General features: G+C 41.2%; 1 protein-coding gene across 1 annotated transcript; it reads right to left on the reverse strand.

Moving 5' to 3' along the window:
- Window positions 1-851: 851 nt before the first annotated feature.
- On the reverse strand, window positions 852-14,120 carry LOC133000337 (NACHT, LRR and PYD domains-containing protein 12-like). Its single transcript, XM_061070243.1, has 9 exons — window positions 14,085-14,120; window positions 13,012-13,158; window positions 12,792-12,911; window positions 7,797-8,011; window positions 5,836-7,627; window positions 5,289-5,462; window positions 4,125-4,298; window positions 3,079-3,252; window positions 852-1,668 (listed from the first exon to the last, which is right to left on the reverse strand). The coding sequence occupies exons 2-9, from the start codon at window positions 13,149-13,151 to the stop codon at window positions 1,638-1,640; spliced, it is 2,820 nt and encodes a 939-aa protein (XP_060926226.1). The 5' UTR covers window positions 13,152-13,158; window positions 14,085-14,120; the 3' UTR covers window positions 852-1,637.
- Between the last annotated feature and the right edge of the window lie 220 nt (window positions 14,121-14,340).

The following is a 14,340-nucleotide window of genomic DNA, read 5'->3' on the forward strand; positions in this document are numbered from 1 at the left end:
AGATGTTGCATCTGTTTGCGTCCCTCGGCCACCGTACCTTCTGTTGTTCCCTGTTCTCTCCCCAAACTCCAAAATCACAAATAAAAATAATGAAATCACTTCAATGCTGCTACTTTTCTCTGCTGTGAACCTCCCATCATCAGTTATTGATGGTGCTAGAGTCTCCCCCTTGTGGTTGTTCTGAGTTAGTGGTCGTGAACATACAAACAGATTTACTTATTCACAAACTGGACAAACGAAGAATCTTCATCCACGTTTGTGTAAAACGTTCTTGGATCAGTTTTCTATATAACATCGTTAAATATTTATTGAACAGTTTCCTCTGAGACTTAAAAATGCTCTGCTTTTTATCGACTCTTAGTCATACTGTAAATATGACAGTTCAGTTTCTACTGGTTGTTTCCTCTGTGTCCACTAGTGTAAATTGTTAATTTACCTGCACCAAGGAGGATATGTCTTTCCAGTAAAGTCGGTGGAAGGATGTTTATTGTGTATTAAAGCAGAGACAATATAACTTGTCTTTTACTTTTTTTCACATCTGGTTCGTCCCAGAGGAAATGATCCTTGTGTTTGACTCATAGACTGAAAATAAAGGCTTTGACTGGGATGATCTGCTGTTATACTACAGCGCCACCTGTGGGTCAAGAAGAAGAAAAGCAACCACTGCTCTGCACCTGATGCAGAAATGAAAACGTCCCATTTTAAGTCCAGAGTTTTGATATTTTGTGTCAAAGACAAATTTCAGAGTTTAAACTCGATGTAGCGACTTTGTGAAAACAAACGCCGCTCAGAGGCTGAGGTAGGGCCGAATAAATTGAATAATACGCTGATCCAAAAATCACTGCAATCCGTACAAAATGTGTATAAACTTTATTGAAGAAAAAAGATACATTTGATTGTTCATTTTCAAACTCATAGATTAAATCGATCAAACGGAAAAAAGCAGATTGTGTAACGATGTTTAGAAGATCAACAAATAATACAGCGTCCCCACTCACACTCTTTTCTTCATAAACAGGTGAACTGGTGCTTAAATCAACTATGATCCCCCCCCCCTATCCTTATGACCAATTTCCAAATTAATATTATAGGAAGTAAACAATAAATAACAAATAAACCAAATAATACACCCAAAATACAAACCTATTACATCTTAAATTATAATTAACTAAATAATAATAATATCTTTCTTTAACGTATTAGTGTTACTTATTTTAATGTTACTAATTAACTGCTCCTATAGGAAGTAAACAATAAATAACAAATAAACCAAATAATACACCCAAAATACAAACCTATGACATCTTAAATTATAATTAACTAAATAATAATAATATCTTTCTTTAACTTATTAGTGTTACTTATTTTAATGTTACTAATTAACGGCTCCTACACTCAAAGTTATTTAAAGGTGTTTAACTTTGTGTAGAAATCAATTTGTGATTTGAATCAAAGAAATGTAAGCTTATAAACAATCAGATACACAGAAGGTGGTTATAGGATGGTGGACTGGACACTGTGTGACAGCTGATCTCAGATCAGTGCACCTCCTCTGATTCTTATGGAGCTCCGTCTCCACTCTGCTTCCCAGCAACAAGGCCCAGTCAGAGCCGCTCTACACACAAGCTGCTGATGCTTCAGCCTTTGGACAAGGACCACTCCCTCCATCTGTTGAGAGAAGACGACATCAGTGTTTACAGTGACTCACTTCATCAGCTGTGAGTCAGTGATGCAGCACATCCAGTAGAAAGAGCAGCAGGGACTTCAGTCCTGTTCAGAGGTGGAGCAGCTTCCTCTCTGCTTCATGTTCACGTGTTGGAATGAACACGCTAAGAGCTCAGTGTGTGTCCTCTGCATGTCAAAGTGCAGAGTGGACACCTGAGAGGTGGATTGAATGTCAATAAACAGATGAGACAGATGGACCTCAGGAGAGGTTCTGGTCTGTATAAAGAGCTCCTGGTTACCATGGTGATGATGCTGATCTGGAATAAGAGCCGCTGATGTGCAGGCTTCAGTCCCACTGATCTCACAGCAGTGACAAAGATCCACCTGATCCGTTCTTCACTGATGAAGTGAGAGAACAAACTTAAAGATGAAGACGACACCGTCTCTGTTCCTCGAATGTGGCTGTCTGCTGTGGTCCAGCATCATTTCCTGTTCACATGAAACCAACAACCACTGTCGTCTTCACGTCAACTCAATCAAATGATCACAAGCAGCTTCCGGCTCGTCTGATTGGCCGACTGTTGTCTCTCTGTGTTTCTGTCCAATTCTGATGTCTGTCCTCATTGTCCTCTGACAGCTTCACTGAGGAAACACTGAGGCCTGAACTACGAAGCCACTTCAACATGTCCAGGAGACATTTCTGAGATCAGCTCAACTTAACCTGACAAACACAGTCAGGCAAGTGGTCACATGACGCTGGTTATCAACTCAATAAGTTAACTCAGGTTTTCCTCATCAAGATCTGAGCATGTGCACAGAAGAAGGGGGCGGGGTTTACTGCGGATGACCAATCACAGACATGGACGGTTTGACTGACAGCAAAGCCTCATATTTCACAATGAGGACCAACCTGTATATGATAAAAATCAGAGGAGAACAAACTGACTCTGAGGACACTGTGGTGGAAACCTCTGACATCACTACTCAATACAAACACATGGATCTATCTCCAGGAAGCTGACTGAGTGTATTTGATGTTTTGGTGACAGGATGAGTCTGGAGAGATTGAGATGTTCTGGGTGAGGTAGAGATCAACTTAACCAACCAGACGTTGATTTAAACTTCCCTTATCCTTTCCTTTAAGGAAAGTGGGCGGAGCTTTTATACGGGTTGATCTCCAACTTAACCTGCTCCGGCGCTAGTAAGCTGTTCATCATTACCAGTTACCATGGTGATTTACCATCATAAGAAGTGAACGAGCTTCGTTGGATTAAAAATACTAAAACTGAAGTTAACCTGACTACCACAAATCCTGCTTCTTATTACAAACGCCTAGATCAGTACTGTGATACTGACTGTGTTTAGTAAAATACTGATGAAAGCAGCGTAGACTGACTCCAACCATCTACTGACCTCACAGTCTCCAGTCGACAGGTTGGACTCTGCTGTAGATCAAGCAGCTCCTTCACTCCTGAGTCCTGCAGGTAATTTAGTCTCAGATCCAGTTCTCTCAGATGAGAGGGGTTTGACCTCAGAGCTGAAGCCAGAGAAGAACAGCTGATCTCTGTGAGTCTGCAGCCCCTCAACCTAAATAGAGAATAAAACAACTGTAATTCAAACTGAGTTCATGTGTGAAAATAAAGGACTTTGAGTAAACATCACTGTTTCCGACCTGAAGTGTCCCAACATGTTCCACAGTTCATGTGTGAAAAGAACAGTTACATGATCGTGTTTTCTTCAAGTGCAATGATTTAAGAAGCATTTTTTTTTGACCAGATGAAAGTGGTGCAGGGAGCCTGAGTAACATGAGTACAGGGCGGTACAGAGATCTATTGGTGAAAAGATAAAGGCATGGACGACTCTGTGCAAGTCCCGTAATCATAGGACCATGGTCACGCTGTCATGTAGTCAGTCAACTGGACCACCAGGACAGATCCTGGTTATCTTCAACAGAAACATTACAGGTACACATTGTCCAGCATTGGATTGTTTGTCTGTCAGTAAAACTTCAGTCACGTTGAGCCGGACTCTGTCCTCAGCGCTCATTCTATAAACATCTCTCAGCTCAGTATCAGAGTTCACTGTTAAGAACACATGTTCTGCACTTTGACCCTAAAGCTCCAGTGTGGAAGATTCAGGTGAAAGGATCCATTGTTAGAAACTGAATATATAATAATCCTGGAGATGTTTTCACCTGTTTCATCTAAATTGTACGAATTGTTGTTTCCTTTACTTAAGAACAAGCCTTTTATATTTAAATACTCTATATTCAAATCAGGAGCAGTTCCTCTCTACAGAGGCAGCCATGTTTTTTACAGACTGGACAAACTAAACCTTTTTGATTTCTCTGACAACTGAAGCTACCACAGGTTCTCTCTCATGTTTGGAAGAGGAGGGTGAGGTTAGGGGTGACTACATTCTACACACTTAACCTTTAACATTAAAACATGATGTCTGACCTCAGAGTCTCCAGTCGACAGGTTGGACTCTGTAGAAAACCACACAGCTCCTTCCCTCCTGAATCCTGCAGCTTGTTTAGGCTCAGATCCAGTTCTCTCAGATGAGAGGGGTTTGACCTCAGAGCTGAAGCCAGAGAAGAACAGCTGATCTCTGACAGATTGCAGTACTTCAACCTGAATAAAGAAACATGAATATTTGAATGTGTTCTCCTGTTGTTGTGGATCGTCATCATGTCAACACAGACTCTCAACATGTTGCTGACCTCATCCAGCCTTAAGTTAAATATCAGATCAGACATGTTGGACTATTGTTTCATTTATCACCTTATCCTCTGTGTGTTTGGTCACTGAGCAGGTGTAGTATATTTAGCTAAAAGATCTTTTGAGCATGGTTATAAAACATAATGACATGTAAACATCTTAGGCGTGTTGATTCTCAAATTCTCCGACTCTTTAAACAATATCCCATATGTTATTCGTCAGCTCTCTCCCCCAGAGAATACTCTTTGACCTGTATAATGAAGACGCCTTGCACTACAAGATACTAAACATGTCCTTATTTAGGCAGGAGGCCCTGTTGTGTGATGTCATGCAATCTCTTGTTTTGGGGTCCCACCTCCCCTATTCATTGTCTGGCAAGAGGCAAGTCAGATTTTAAACATTCGACTTGTATTATCTGCGAGCATCAAGAGCTCGTCCTGACCTGTGAAACTTATTGTAATAAACATTATACACATGTAAGTACTGGGTCTGCGGTTTCCTTCCTTCAAACATCGAACTTGAACAACACTCTGCTGCTTGAAAGACAAAATACAGGTTTGTGTAATTAAACACTGTTTAAAGTAGAGATGGCTCCTAACAGTCACTTCCTGTTTGTTTCTATATCTATCAACTGTCCAACTTGTTTCAATGTGTCTTATTTTGAAAACCTGAGGAGGACAAGTGCTTGGCTTCAGTCCACATGTTATATACTGACACTTTCTTAGTGATCAGGAGCAGGTGAGTGCAGGTGAATGGAGTTGATGAGTTGGATGTGACTGACAGGCTGGGTGAGTGACAGATGACTGAGGGACAGTGAGAAGAGCAGAACTGAGACAAGTCAAATAAATAATGACCCAATAAGAAAGAAAGATGGAAAAGTGCACAAGGATTTAAGAACCTGACCTCAAAGTCTCCAGGCGACAGTTTGGACTCTCCAGTCCAGAACACAGCAGCTTCACTCCTGAATCCTGCAGGTTGTTTCCCCTCAGATCCAGTTCTCTCAGATGTGAGGGGTCTGACTTCAGAGCTGAGGCCACAACTTCACAGTGAGTCTCTGAGAGTCGACAACCAATGAGTCTGTAATTGCAGAAAAATTTAGACAGATGAACTCATTAGATAAGATTTAAGATACATGTATTTGTCCCAAACACATGCAAAGACATGCACAAGCACACTCATGCAAGGAGGGAAATTAAACCTCTGCTTTTAACCCATCTGGTGCAGGACACACACAGAGCAGTGGGCAGCCGTGTTTCACTCTTCATATCTGATCTAGTTGTTCTCATATGTACATGAGAACAATGAAAATGTATACATATGTATGAATATGTGTACACATATACGCAACACAATGCTGCCCAAAACAATGAAAATCATTTAACACTGTGTGTATTTGAAGAACGACTCATCTACACTGATTGAACATGTTATTGATCATGTCTGGACTCACCGAGCCTTCCTGCAGTTCCTCACAGCTGGGATCAGTCTCCGTCGACCCTGGTCTGATGTGTTGAACTTCTTCAGGTCCAACTCATCCAGAACCTCCTCTGACATCTGCAGCATGTAGGCCAGAGCTGAGCAGTGGATCTCAGAGAGTTCCTCCTTCGATCTGTTGTCCGACGTCAGGAACTGTTTCATCTCCTGATGAACTGAGTGGTCGTTCATCTCAGTCAGACAGTGGAAGATGTTGATGCTTCTGTCAGGAGAAATGTCATCACTCTCCATCTCCTTCAGGTTGTTAATGACTCTCTGGATGATCTTTGGATTGTTCTCTGTCCGACCCAGCAGGCCTCCTAAGACTCTCTGGTTGGACTCCAGACTGAGGCCGTGAAGGAAGCGAACAAACAGGTCCAGATGACCATTTGTACTGGTGAGGGATTTCTCCATGGTTCTCTTCAGGAGGTCATCCAAGGAGGAGGTACTGTCTGTGTCCCCATATTTTCCCATGAAGTTGTTTACTTCTTCTGTGTGTGTGTTACAGTGGAACATGTAGACTGCAGCTAGAAACTCCTGAACGCTCAGATGAACAAAGCAGTAGACTGATTTCATAAAGATCACACACTCTCTTCTGAAGATCTCAGTACAAACTCCTGAGTACACCGAGGCCTCTGTGACATTAAGACCACACTGCTCCAGGTCTTCTTGGTAGAACATGATGTTTCCTTCCTCCAGATGTTTAAGTGCCAACCTCCCCATCTTCAGGAGAACGTCCCTGTCAGCCTCCATCAGCTGCTGTGAAGTCGTCTCATGTCCCTCACCGTACTTGTTGTTCTTCCTCCTTGTCTGAACCAGCAGGAAGTGTGAATACAGGTCAGTCAGGGTCTTGGGCAGCTCTCCTCTCTGGTCTGTGGTCAACATGTGCTCCAGAACTGTAGCACTGATCCAGCAGAAGACTGGGATTTGACACATGATGTGGAGGCTCCTGGACGTCTTGATGTGTGAGATGATTCTGCTGCACTGCTCTTCATCACTGAATCTCCTCCTGAAGTACTCCTCCTTTTGGGCGTCAGTGAAGCCTCGTACTTCTGTGACCCTGTCGACACATGCAGGAGGGATCTGATTGGCCGCCGCAGGTCTGGAGGTTATCCAGACGAGAGCCGAGGGAAGCAGATTCCCCCGGATGAGGTTTGTCAGCAGCACGTTGACTGATGACCTCTGTGTGACATCAGACACAAGCTCCCTGTGGTTGAAGTCCAGAGAAGGTCTGCTTTCATCCAGGCCGTCAAAGATGAACAAAGGTTTACAGACAGCGAGCGTCTCTGCCGTGAGCTTCTGTAACGCTGGATGGAAAACACGGAGCAGCGTGAGGAGACTTTGCTGCTGGTCCTTCACCAGGTTCAGCTCCCTGAACGAAAGCACAGCCAGCAGACACACATCCTTGTTTTCTAAACCCTCTGCCCAGTCCAGAGTGAACTTCTGCACCGAGAAGGTTTTTCCAACGCCAGCGACGCCGTTGGTCAGGACGACTCTGATGCTGCTCTGCTGGTCAGTGGAGGCTTTAAAGATGTCGTGGCACTTGATGGGAGTGTCGTGGAGGATCTTCTTCTTGGAAGCTGTCTCAAGCTGCCTCACCTCATGTTGAGTATTAACCTCTTCACTCTGTCCCTCTGTGATGTAGAGCTCAGTGTAGATCCTGTTGAGGAGGGTTCTACTTCCTGTTTCATCACTTCCTTCAGTCACATGTTCACATCTCCTCCTCAGACTGAGCTTATGTTCATCTAAAACCTCCTGCAGACCACGATCTGCTGAAAGACAAGAAACAATGTCAGAGACAGAGAATCTGAGAATCTGCTGATTGTTTTCATCAGATACAGAAAAATGTTGATGCTGTATGAAGGAACAAAATAAAACCACATGTGCTGATGTCAGAAGTGAAGACATCAGCAGACACATGTACAGTGCTGCTCTGACCGGCTGTCTGAGCTCCAGCTCCTGTTCGGGATCTTTTTCCACACTGGGGACAGGAGGAGTCTCCTGAAGAACCAGACTGGTCCCAGTATGAGGTGATGCACTGTCTGCAGAACCAGTGTCCACAGCTGGTGGAGACTGGATCCTTCAGGACGTCCTGACACGAAGCACAGCAGGACGACTGCTGCTCCTCAGAAACATGACTCCTCTTCCTCTCTCTGTGAAGACATTTCCTGGTAAGTCAAATGTCACAGTCACAGGTTTTCATTACTTCTGTCAAGGAGGTTTTGTTTTCACCCAGTATGTTTCTGTGTTGGTTGGTTCGTAAGTGGGATTATAAAAAAGCTACAGATAATCTGTAAACTTGGTTGAAGGATGTGGTCTGTGAACCAGATCAGGGGAGGTTTTCTTTCTACTTCTTGTTTATGAGTGTGTGAAATTTCGTGCAGAACCAAATAAAAAAATAAAATTTTTAGGGCTGCAAAGCAGCACTGGGTGGGCCCGAGCACATCCATTTTGAAGCGTTGCATGCTTTTTGTCTGAAAAAACAAAAATAACCAGTTCTGAGAGAGAGAGACGTAACCTTTGCAAAACATAAAGTTTCCTTTGATCTAGGAAGACTGAAATCAAAGGATTCATGGTCCATGTATGTCCGCGTTACAGAACATCGTGTTTTAATGGCGTGTAATCAAACTTTGACGCCACGCCACGGTCACACCGTGTGATTAAAAAAAAATCCATCAGTCAGTTTTTATCTCCATCTTGTTGTGATGACACTCATCTCAATTTGAAGTTGATCCGATGAAAACCCTGGTACAAGTGTATCAAAGAAAAAATGTGGAATATGGCCAAAATGGCCACTAAATGCAAAATAGCAGGCTTCCTGTTGTGTTTTTCCAATTGCACCAAGAGACTTTTTTGTTTGTCTGGTCATGATACACCTGTATATCGATTTTTGTGAAGATAGGTCAATGGGAACACCTTCCGGGGGTCTCGGGCTGTCTCGGGGGGCACCGTTGAGCCATTTTGCGACGCCCATTGAAAATCCCTTCAGAATACGTAAATTTTCACCACTTTCTAACTTTCTGCAAATTTTGGTAAGAAGTTGAGCATGTTAAAGCCCTCAAAAAGCCAATTCATTTGCCTGAATAATAATAATAATAATAATCATTACAATTTCAATAGGGTCTCACCAGACACCTTTGATGTCTGTGCTCGGGCCCTAATGAGTATCTAGTGAATTTCAAGTGGTTTTCTGATAGATTGATTTTATAAAGGAAGCTGATAATTGATATAAATTCAATAGCAAATAAAAAAGATTCAGAGGGTCATACAGAAGAATGGAATTCACATATAAAAAGGTAACTTTAGGTGTAAAAAGTCCTGTGAAAGAGGTTAAACTGTTGATTTCCTGTGTTAAAGGTTAAAATGTTTTAAAAAGAGGTAACAAGGTTAAAAACTCTTTTAAAGTATAAGGATACTGTAGTTAAGTGTAGTTAATCTGCACTCTACTGATTGAGTATTTTTTGAAAGATGACACTTGTAATTGTTTAGTCATACTTGCTGAGTCCCGGAAGGGGAATATTGACCTGTTACATCTGATTTGACATGTTTAAGAAAGAGTGAGAAATTATAATATACTTCCTCTTCTTCTTGCCTGTCAAAGAAAAGTGAAAGAAAACTATATTGGAAAGTTGAGAAAATGCATTTAATTGTTGGGGGCTTTATGTACGAATTTTTGTACAGCAAATACTGCTGGAAATAATATGATTCTCAATGAAGCTGACAGAGAGAAAGCATCGTGTCTGAGCGTCTTTATTGATATCTTCCCTTTTCAGGGCATAACAGTTTCATAAGGATTTTCTTAGTGGAGGTCTGAGCTCTTTGAGTGATTCTGAGAGATGAGTCACAAACTTCACTGAAGCTGTGTCCTAATGCAGGGGCCACACTAGAGCAGGGGTTCCCAAAGCCGGGGGGTCGCAAGACACAGAGGGGAGGTCGCGAGATGCCCTCCAAAAAACAAATACAATTTCAAAATAATTTCATATGGAATATTTAACCCATTATTGTATAAATATATACATTAATAAGAGTTGAAATTAGAATAAAACCATGCAATAAAAACATTTCCATCAGTTATTTCCTTTTTCTTTGTTGACCCATGAGGTTATCACGACACAGATAAGCAGAATGAGGGAGAGGTACAAGTCCAAAAGAAAGTCCTTACTAAACAAACAGACAATCCCAGCCAAAGCTCAAAGGGCATCATATGAGGTAGAATATTTAATTGCACATGCAAAAAAGCCACACACAATCGGCAAAAACATTAAATAAACCCGCTGTTGGAATGAGCTGGAATCAGTGCTACTGTCTAACAGGACTATTGCCCGGCACATCACGGACATGGCCCAGGACACAGTGCCAGCTGGTGGATAGAGTTAAGAAAGGGACATATGCTTTACAGTTAGATGAATCCAGAGATATTGTTATTGTTATTGTAAGTTCGGCAGAACTTCACTCTTAACATGGCCCGAAAAAAACTACCTGCAATATCTGTGCGGCAGACCTGCTCTCGATGGAAGCAGGACACGTGCACTTGAGGAGGAGGCACGTGTGACATCGTAACGGAGCTGATGCGGACTCGCCTCTGTCAGATAGCCTGTTAGCTAGCTTTTTATATACCTGTGCGCAGGATTCTAGAATCCATTACAACAATATTAGTCCAGGCAAATAGCGTTTTACGACCGACTAATTGTAAAATAATTTTTTCCAGCATAGATCATTTCTATGAGGTGTCCAGAACAACATACTAAAATTCCTAAGAAATCCTAGTTGAGGAATTATGTTTAATTCTCATCAATCCAAGATGTGTGCCAATAAGGCCAGGCAATAATACACCCAATGGGGCTATTTTTTTCCTTTACTCCTATCAAAATTAAACATTACACAATGAAAGTAACCATGAAACGTAACATTTTTTGTATTACAAGTTTCTTTGAAAATGAATTTGAATATGCAAATGAGCTATACACTAATCGAATATGCCTAAAATACACCCAAATAGGCTTAATTTTTTCCTTTACTCCTACCACAATAAAACTTTACATAGTAAAAGGATACATGAAAAGTAACTTTTTTTGAATTACAAGTCTTCATTTCTTTTGAAATGAATTTGAATATGCACATGAGCTCCACACTTATTGAATATGTCCTAATTTGCATGGGCAGAAACACCATTCATATGTATGACAAATACATCGGCCCAATCTTCATCCAATCATCCTACTGCCAATGGGTGATGGAAAAGCTGCTTTTAGACTGGCCTCTAACCTGAAAACTGCCTGGTTTGGTAGTACCTGCCAGGGGTATAAGCCCCGCTGGTATAGCCTTCAGGGTCACGGAGGCACACGAGCCCCCCCACCACGAAAGAATACAGAATGACACTAGCTTTCTCGAACAAGCTAAGGTGTTCAGCAAGTCACAGGAAAATGTGGGAAAAGGCATCATCATTGCAGCAGGTGAAAAAGCTCTAGTATCACTGTATGGGGGCGAAAAAGATGAATCACTGGATATGCTGAGATACAGGCGGATCTGTGATACAGTAACTCAGAACTCATCTCCAGTGGAACCTCAAACTCTCCCTCCAGCGTCAACAGCTGCAAAGTTCTTTAGTCTTCGGGTCTTTTACCAAATGATGGAGTGGAAAAGGGGAAGTGAACGTATGGACCCAAAAGACTGGGGGTGGCATGTTTTGGATGGGAGATTTATGCCGATAATGACCGATCAGCCTGCGGCACCACCAGAAATACTAGATGTAGTCCGCTGTAGTTGCAAGAAAGACTGCAGCACAAAGAGATGAAGATTGGGCCGATGTTTTTGTCATACACATGAATGGTGTTTTTGCCTATGCAAATTAGGACATATTCAAAACGTGTGGAGCTCATGTACATATTCAAATTCATTTCAAAAGAAACTTGTAATACAAAAAAAGTTACTTTGCATGTATACTTTAACCATGTAAAATTTTATTGTGGTAGGAGTAAAGGAAAAAAATAAGCCTATTTGGGTGTATTTTGGGCATATTCGATTAGTGTATAGCTCACTTGCATATTAAAATAAATTTTTAAAGAAACTTGTAATACAAAAAATGTTATGTTTCATGGTTACTTTCATTGTTTAAAGTTTCATTTTGATAGGAGTAAAGGAAAAAAATAGCCCTTTTGGGGTTTATTGTTGTCTGGCCTTATTGGCACACATTGATGAGAATTAAACATATTTCCTCAATTTTAACGAGTTTAAAAGCAAAATGTTATCCTATTGCCTGACAAACTTCTTTTTTTAATCACAATTATTTAGTCCGAAGAAGACTGTCGTTCTTGTTGATGTTTTTATTAATGTTATTTTCCCTGTCCTTTTTGTTAACAGGAAAAATGGATACTTAATTTTTAATTTGTTTTTATTAGCATTCTGCCTGTCCTTGGTTTTAAATGGACAAAAACTTGCTTTTTCTTTGCTTTTGTGTTCACAGTACACGTATATGCAGCAAAGTTTATTAAAATACATTTTTTTTGAATGAAGTATCGATCTTTATTTTCTTTATTTTCAGTCATCACATGCCTCGAACAACCTCAAGCTAAATTTAAAAGCTGTTTGCTAAAAAAGAGTAATTGAGAATTTGTGTCATTCATAATCCGATTAGTCAATTAATCGTTTCAATAATCGGTGACTAATCGACTATCAGAATAGTCGTTAGTTGCAGCCCTACTTACAGTATATGCTCATTCAGCCCTGCTGTTTATACAGGGAGATTCCCTTTATTCTGGTTATATTCTATTTCTTAAATTACTATAAAATAATATCATGGCTGTAAGGCTGTTGTTCTTTTGTGTTGTATTAATGCCCGTGTTTGCAGAGGCCTAATAGTGCGTGTGTCGCTGTGCGCAACATTATATAACACATCCAGGGTCAGATAAGTTCACAGTAGAAACAGTCTCTTACTTTGTGTGTGAGGGTCCAGGTTCATTACTGAAGAGAATAGGAGGTTCCATGGACATGTCACTCTTCAGAGACAGACAGCTGGACCCTGGAGACTCTGCTCTCAGTCTGTGGTCCTGACCTCTGCAAACACAAACATGTTTTTATTAAGAACACATCATTCACTGGTTCATTCTCTGAGGATTCAGTTTGGAGGTTCACATGTTTATAACAGGTCTCTTACTTTGTGTGTGAGGGTCCAGGTTCATTACTGAAGAATATAGGAGGTTCCATGGACTGGTTACTCTTCAGAGACACACAGCAGAACCCTGGAGACTCTGCTCTGTCCTCCTCTTTCTCCTCTTCCTCCTCATAATCACTCATCTTCAGTCTGAGAGGGAAAAACAAGAGACTGATAAATATAGTAGATAGACAGCAATAATTACATTTCCAATGAATTGACCAAATGTAATAAAACACTATAAAATTGACGCCCTTCCATCCTCATCAACTCTATAAAAAACCTTCTGAATTCATATGAATGTTTCTGGATAAACGGGGCGTCGCTTCTTCTGCAACAAAGAAGTTAAAACGCCGCGTTAAGTCGTAATCTGCCGGAGGAACTCTTCTGTCTGCAGGAGCCTGAGTGCGTGTTCGTCTCTGTCCCTCTTCACACAAACTGATGAACATGTCTTCAGGTATCTCTCTCGAATCAAACAAACACTAATATATGACATGATCACAACATAACGCGTGAGAACAGGTGGTAAATGTGATATTTCCTGGGCTTTTACTCTGAAAATCTTGATCAGACTGCTCTGATATTGTCAGACTCTGAGGTGATGAACTGTCATGAGGTGAAATAAGTCTGTGGAGTTTCTCATTGACAGCAGTCTCTTGTTCTGTTGCTTGAAATTCAAATATTTCTTCTTTATAATGTTTAAGTTATCGTCCGCAGTCTGATTCAATATTATTTTGTAATTAATCAGAGAGGCTCTAGGATCCGATCAGCAGATGAGAAAGTTCAATAAAATCTAAATAAAACAAGCCGATTATGTAAAAGTGATCTGAACTGTTGAGCTTTCCCATGTGGACACAGGTCGTCACTGCAGGTTCACTTCAGGAAGGATTTCCTGTGTTCGATACTTCAGTCCTTCTCCGCACTCTGCTGCTTTCTGCTCGTGAGTTTCTTTAAATATAACAAAGTCAACCCTCCTACATTGTTCCCTTTTGTCACGGTAACCTGAGACAGTTGTAGGTTTAATGTGCTGGACTCAGCGGATTACAGTAAAATACGAATGTTGTTCAAATACTCACCAAAACCAAAGACTTCACGTTTGCCTCCTCTGCTCTGGACTAGTTTACTTTCCCTTTCCTGGCTCCTCTTTGTATTCACTTGAAATCACATGACTATGTTTGTGGCCAGTGTTCATTGGCTGATGTTAAAAGGTTCCCCATGTTGACACAGTTCGGCACTGCAGATTCAGTTCAGGAGCAGCAGTAAACACCTCTTCACGTCAAATTAACAGGTTTTTATTAACAGGAACAAAGTTTGATCCGATTCTCCTCAGTC

Source organism: Limanda limanda, chromosome 4 (assembly GCF_963576545.1).
Source record: "Limanda limanda chromosome 4, fLimLim1.1, whole genome shotgun sequence".
In the NCBI taxonomy this organism is placed as follows: domain Eukaryota; kingdom Metazoa; phylum Chordata; class Actinopteri; order Pleuronectiformes; family Pleuronectidae; genus Limanda; species Limanda limanda.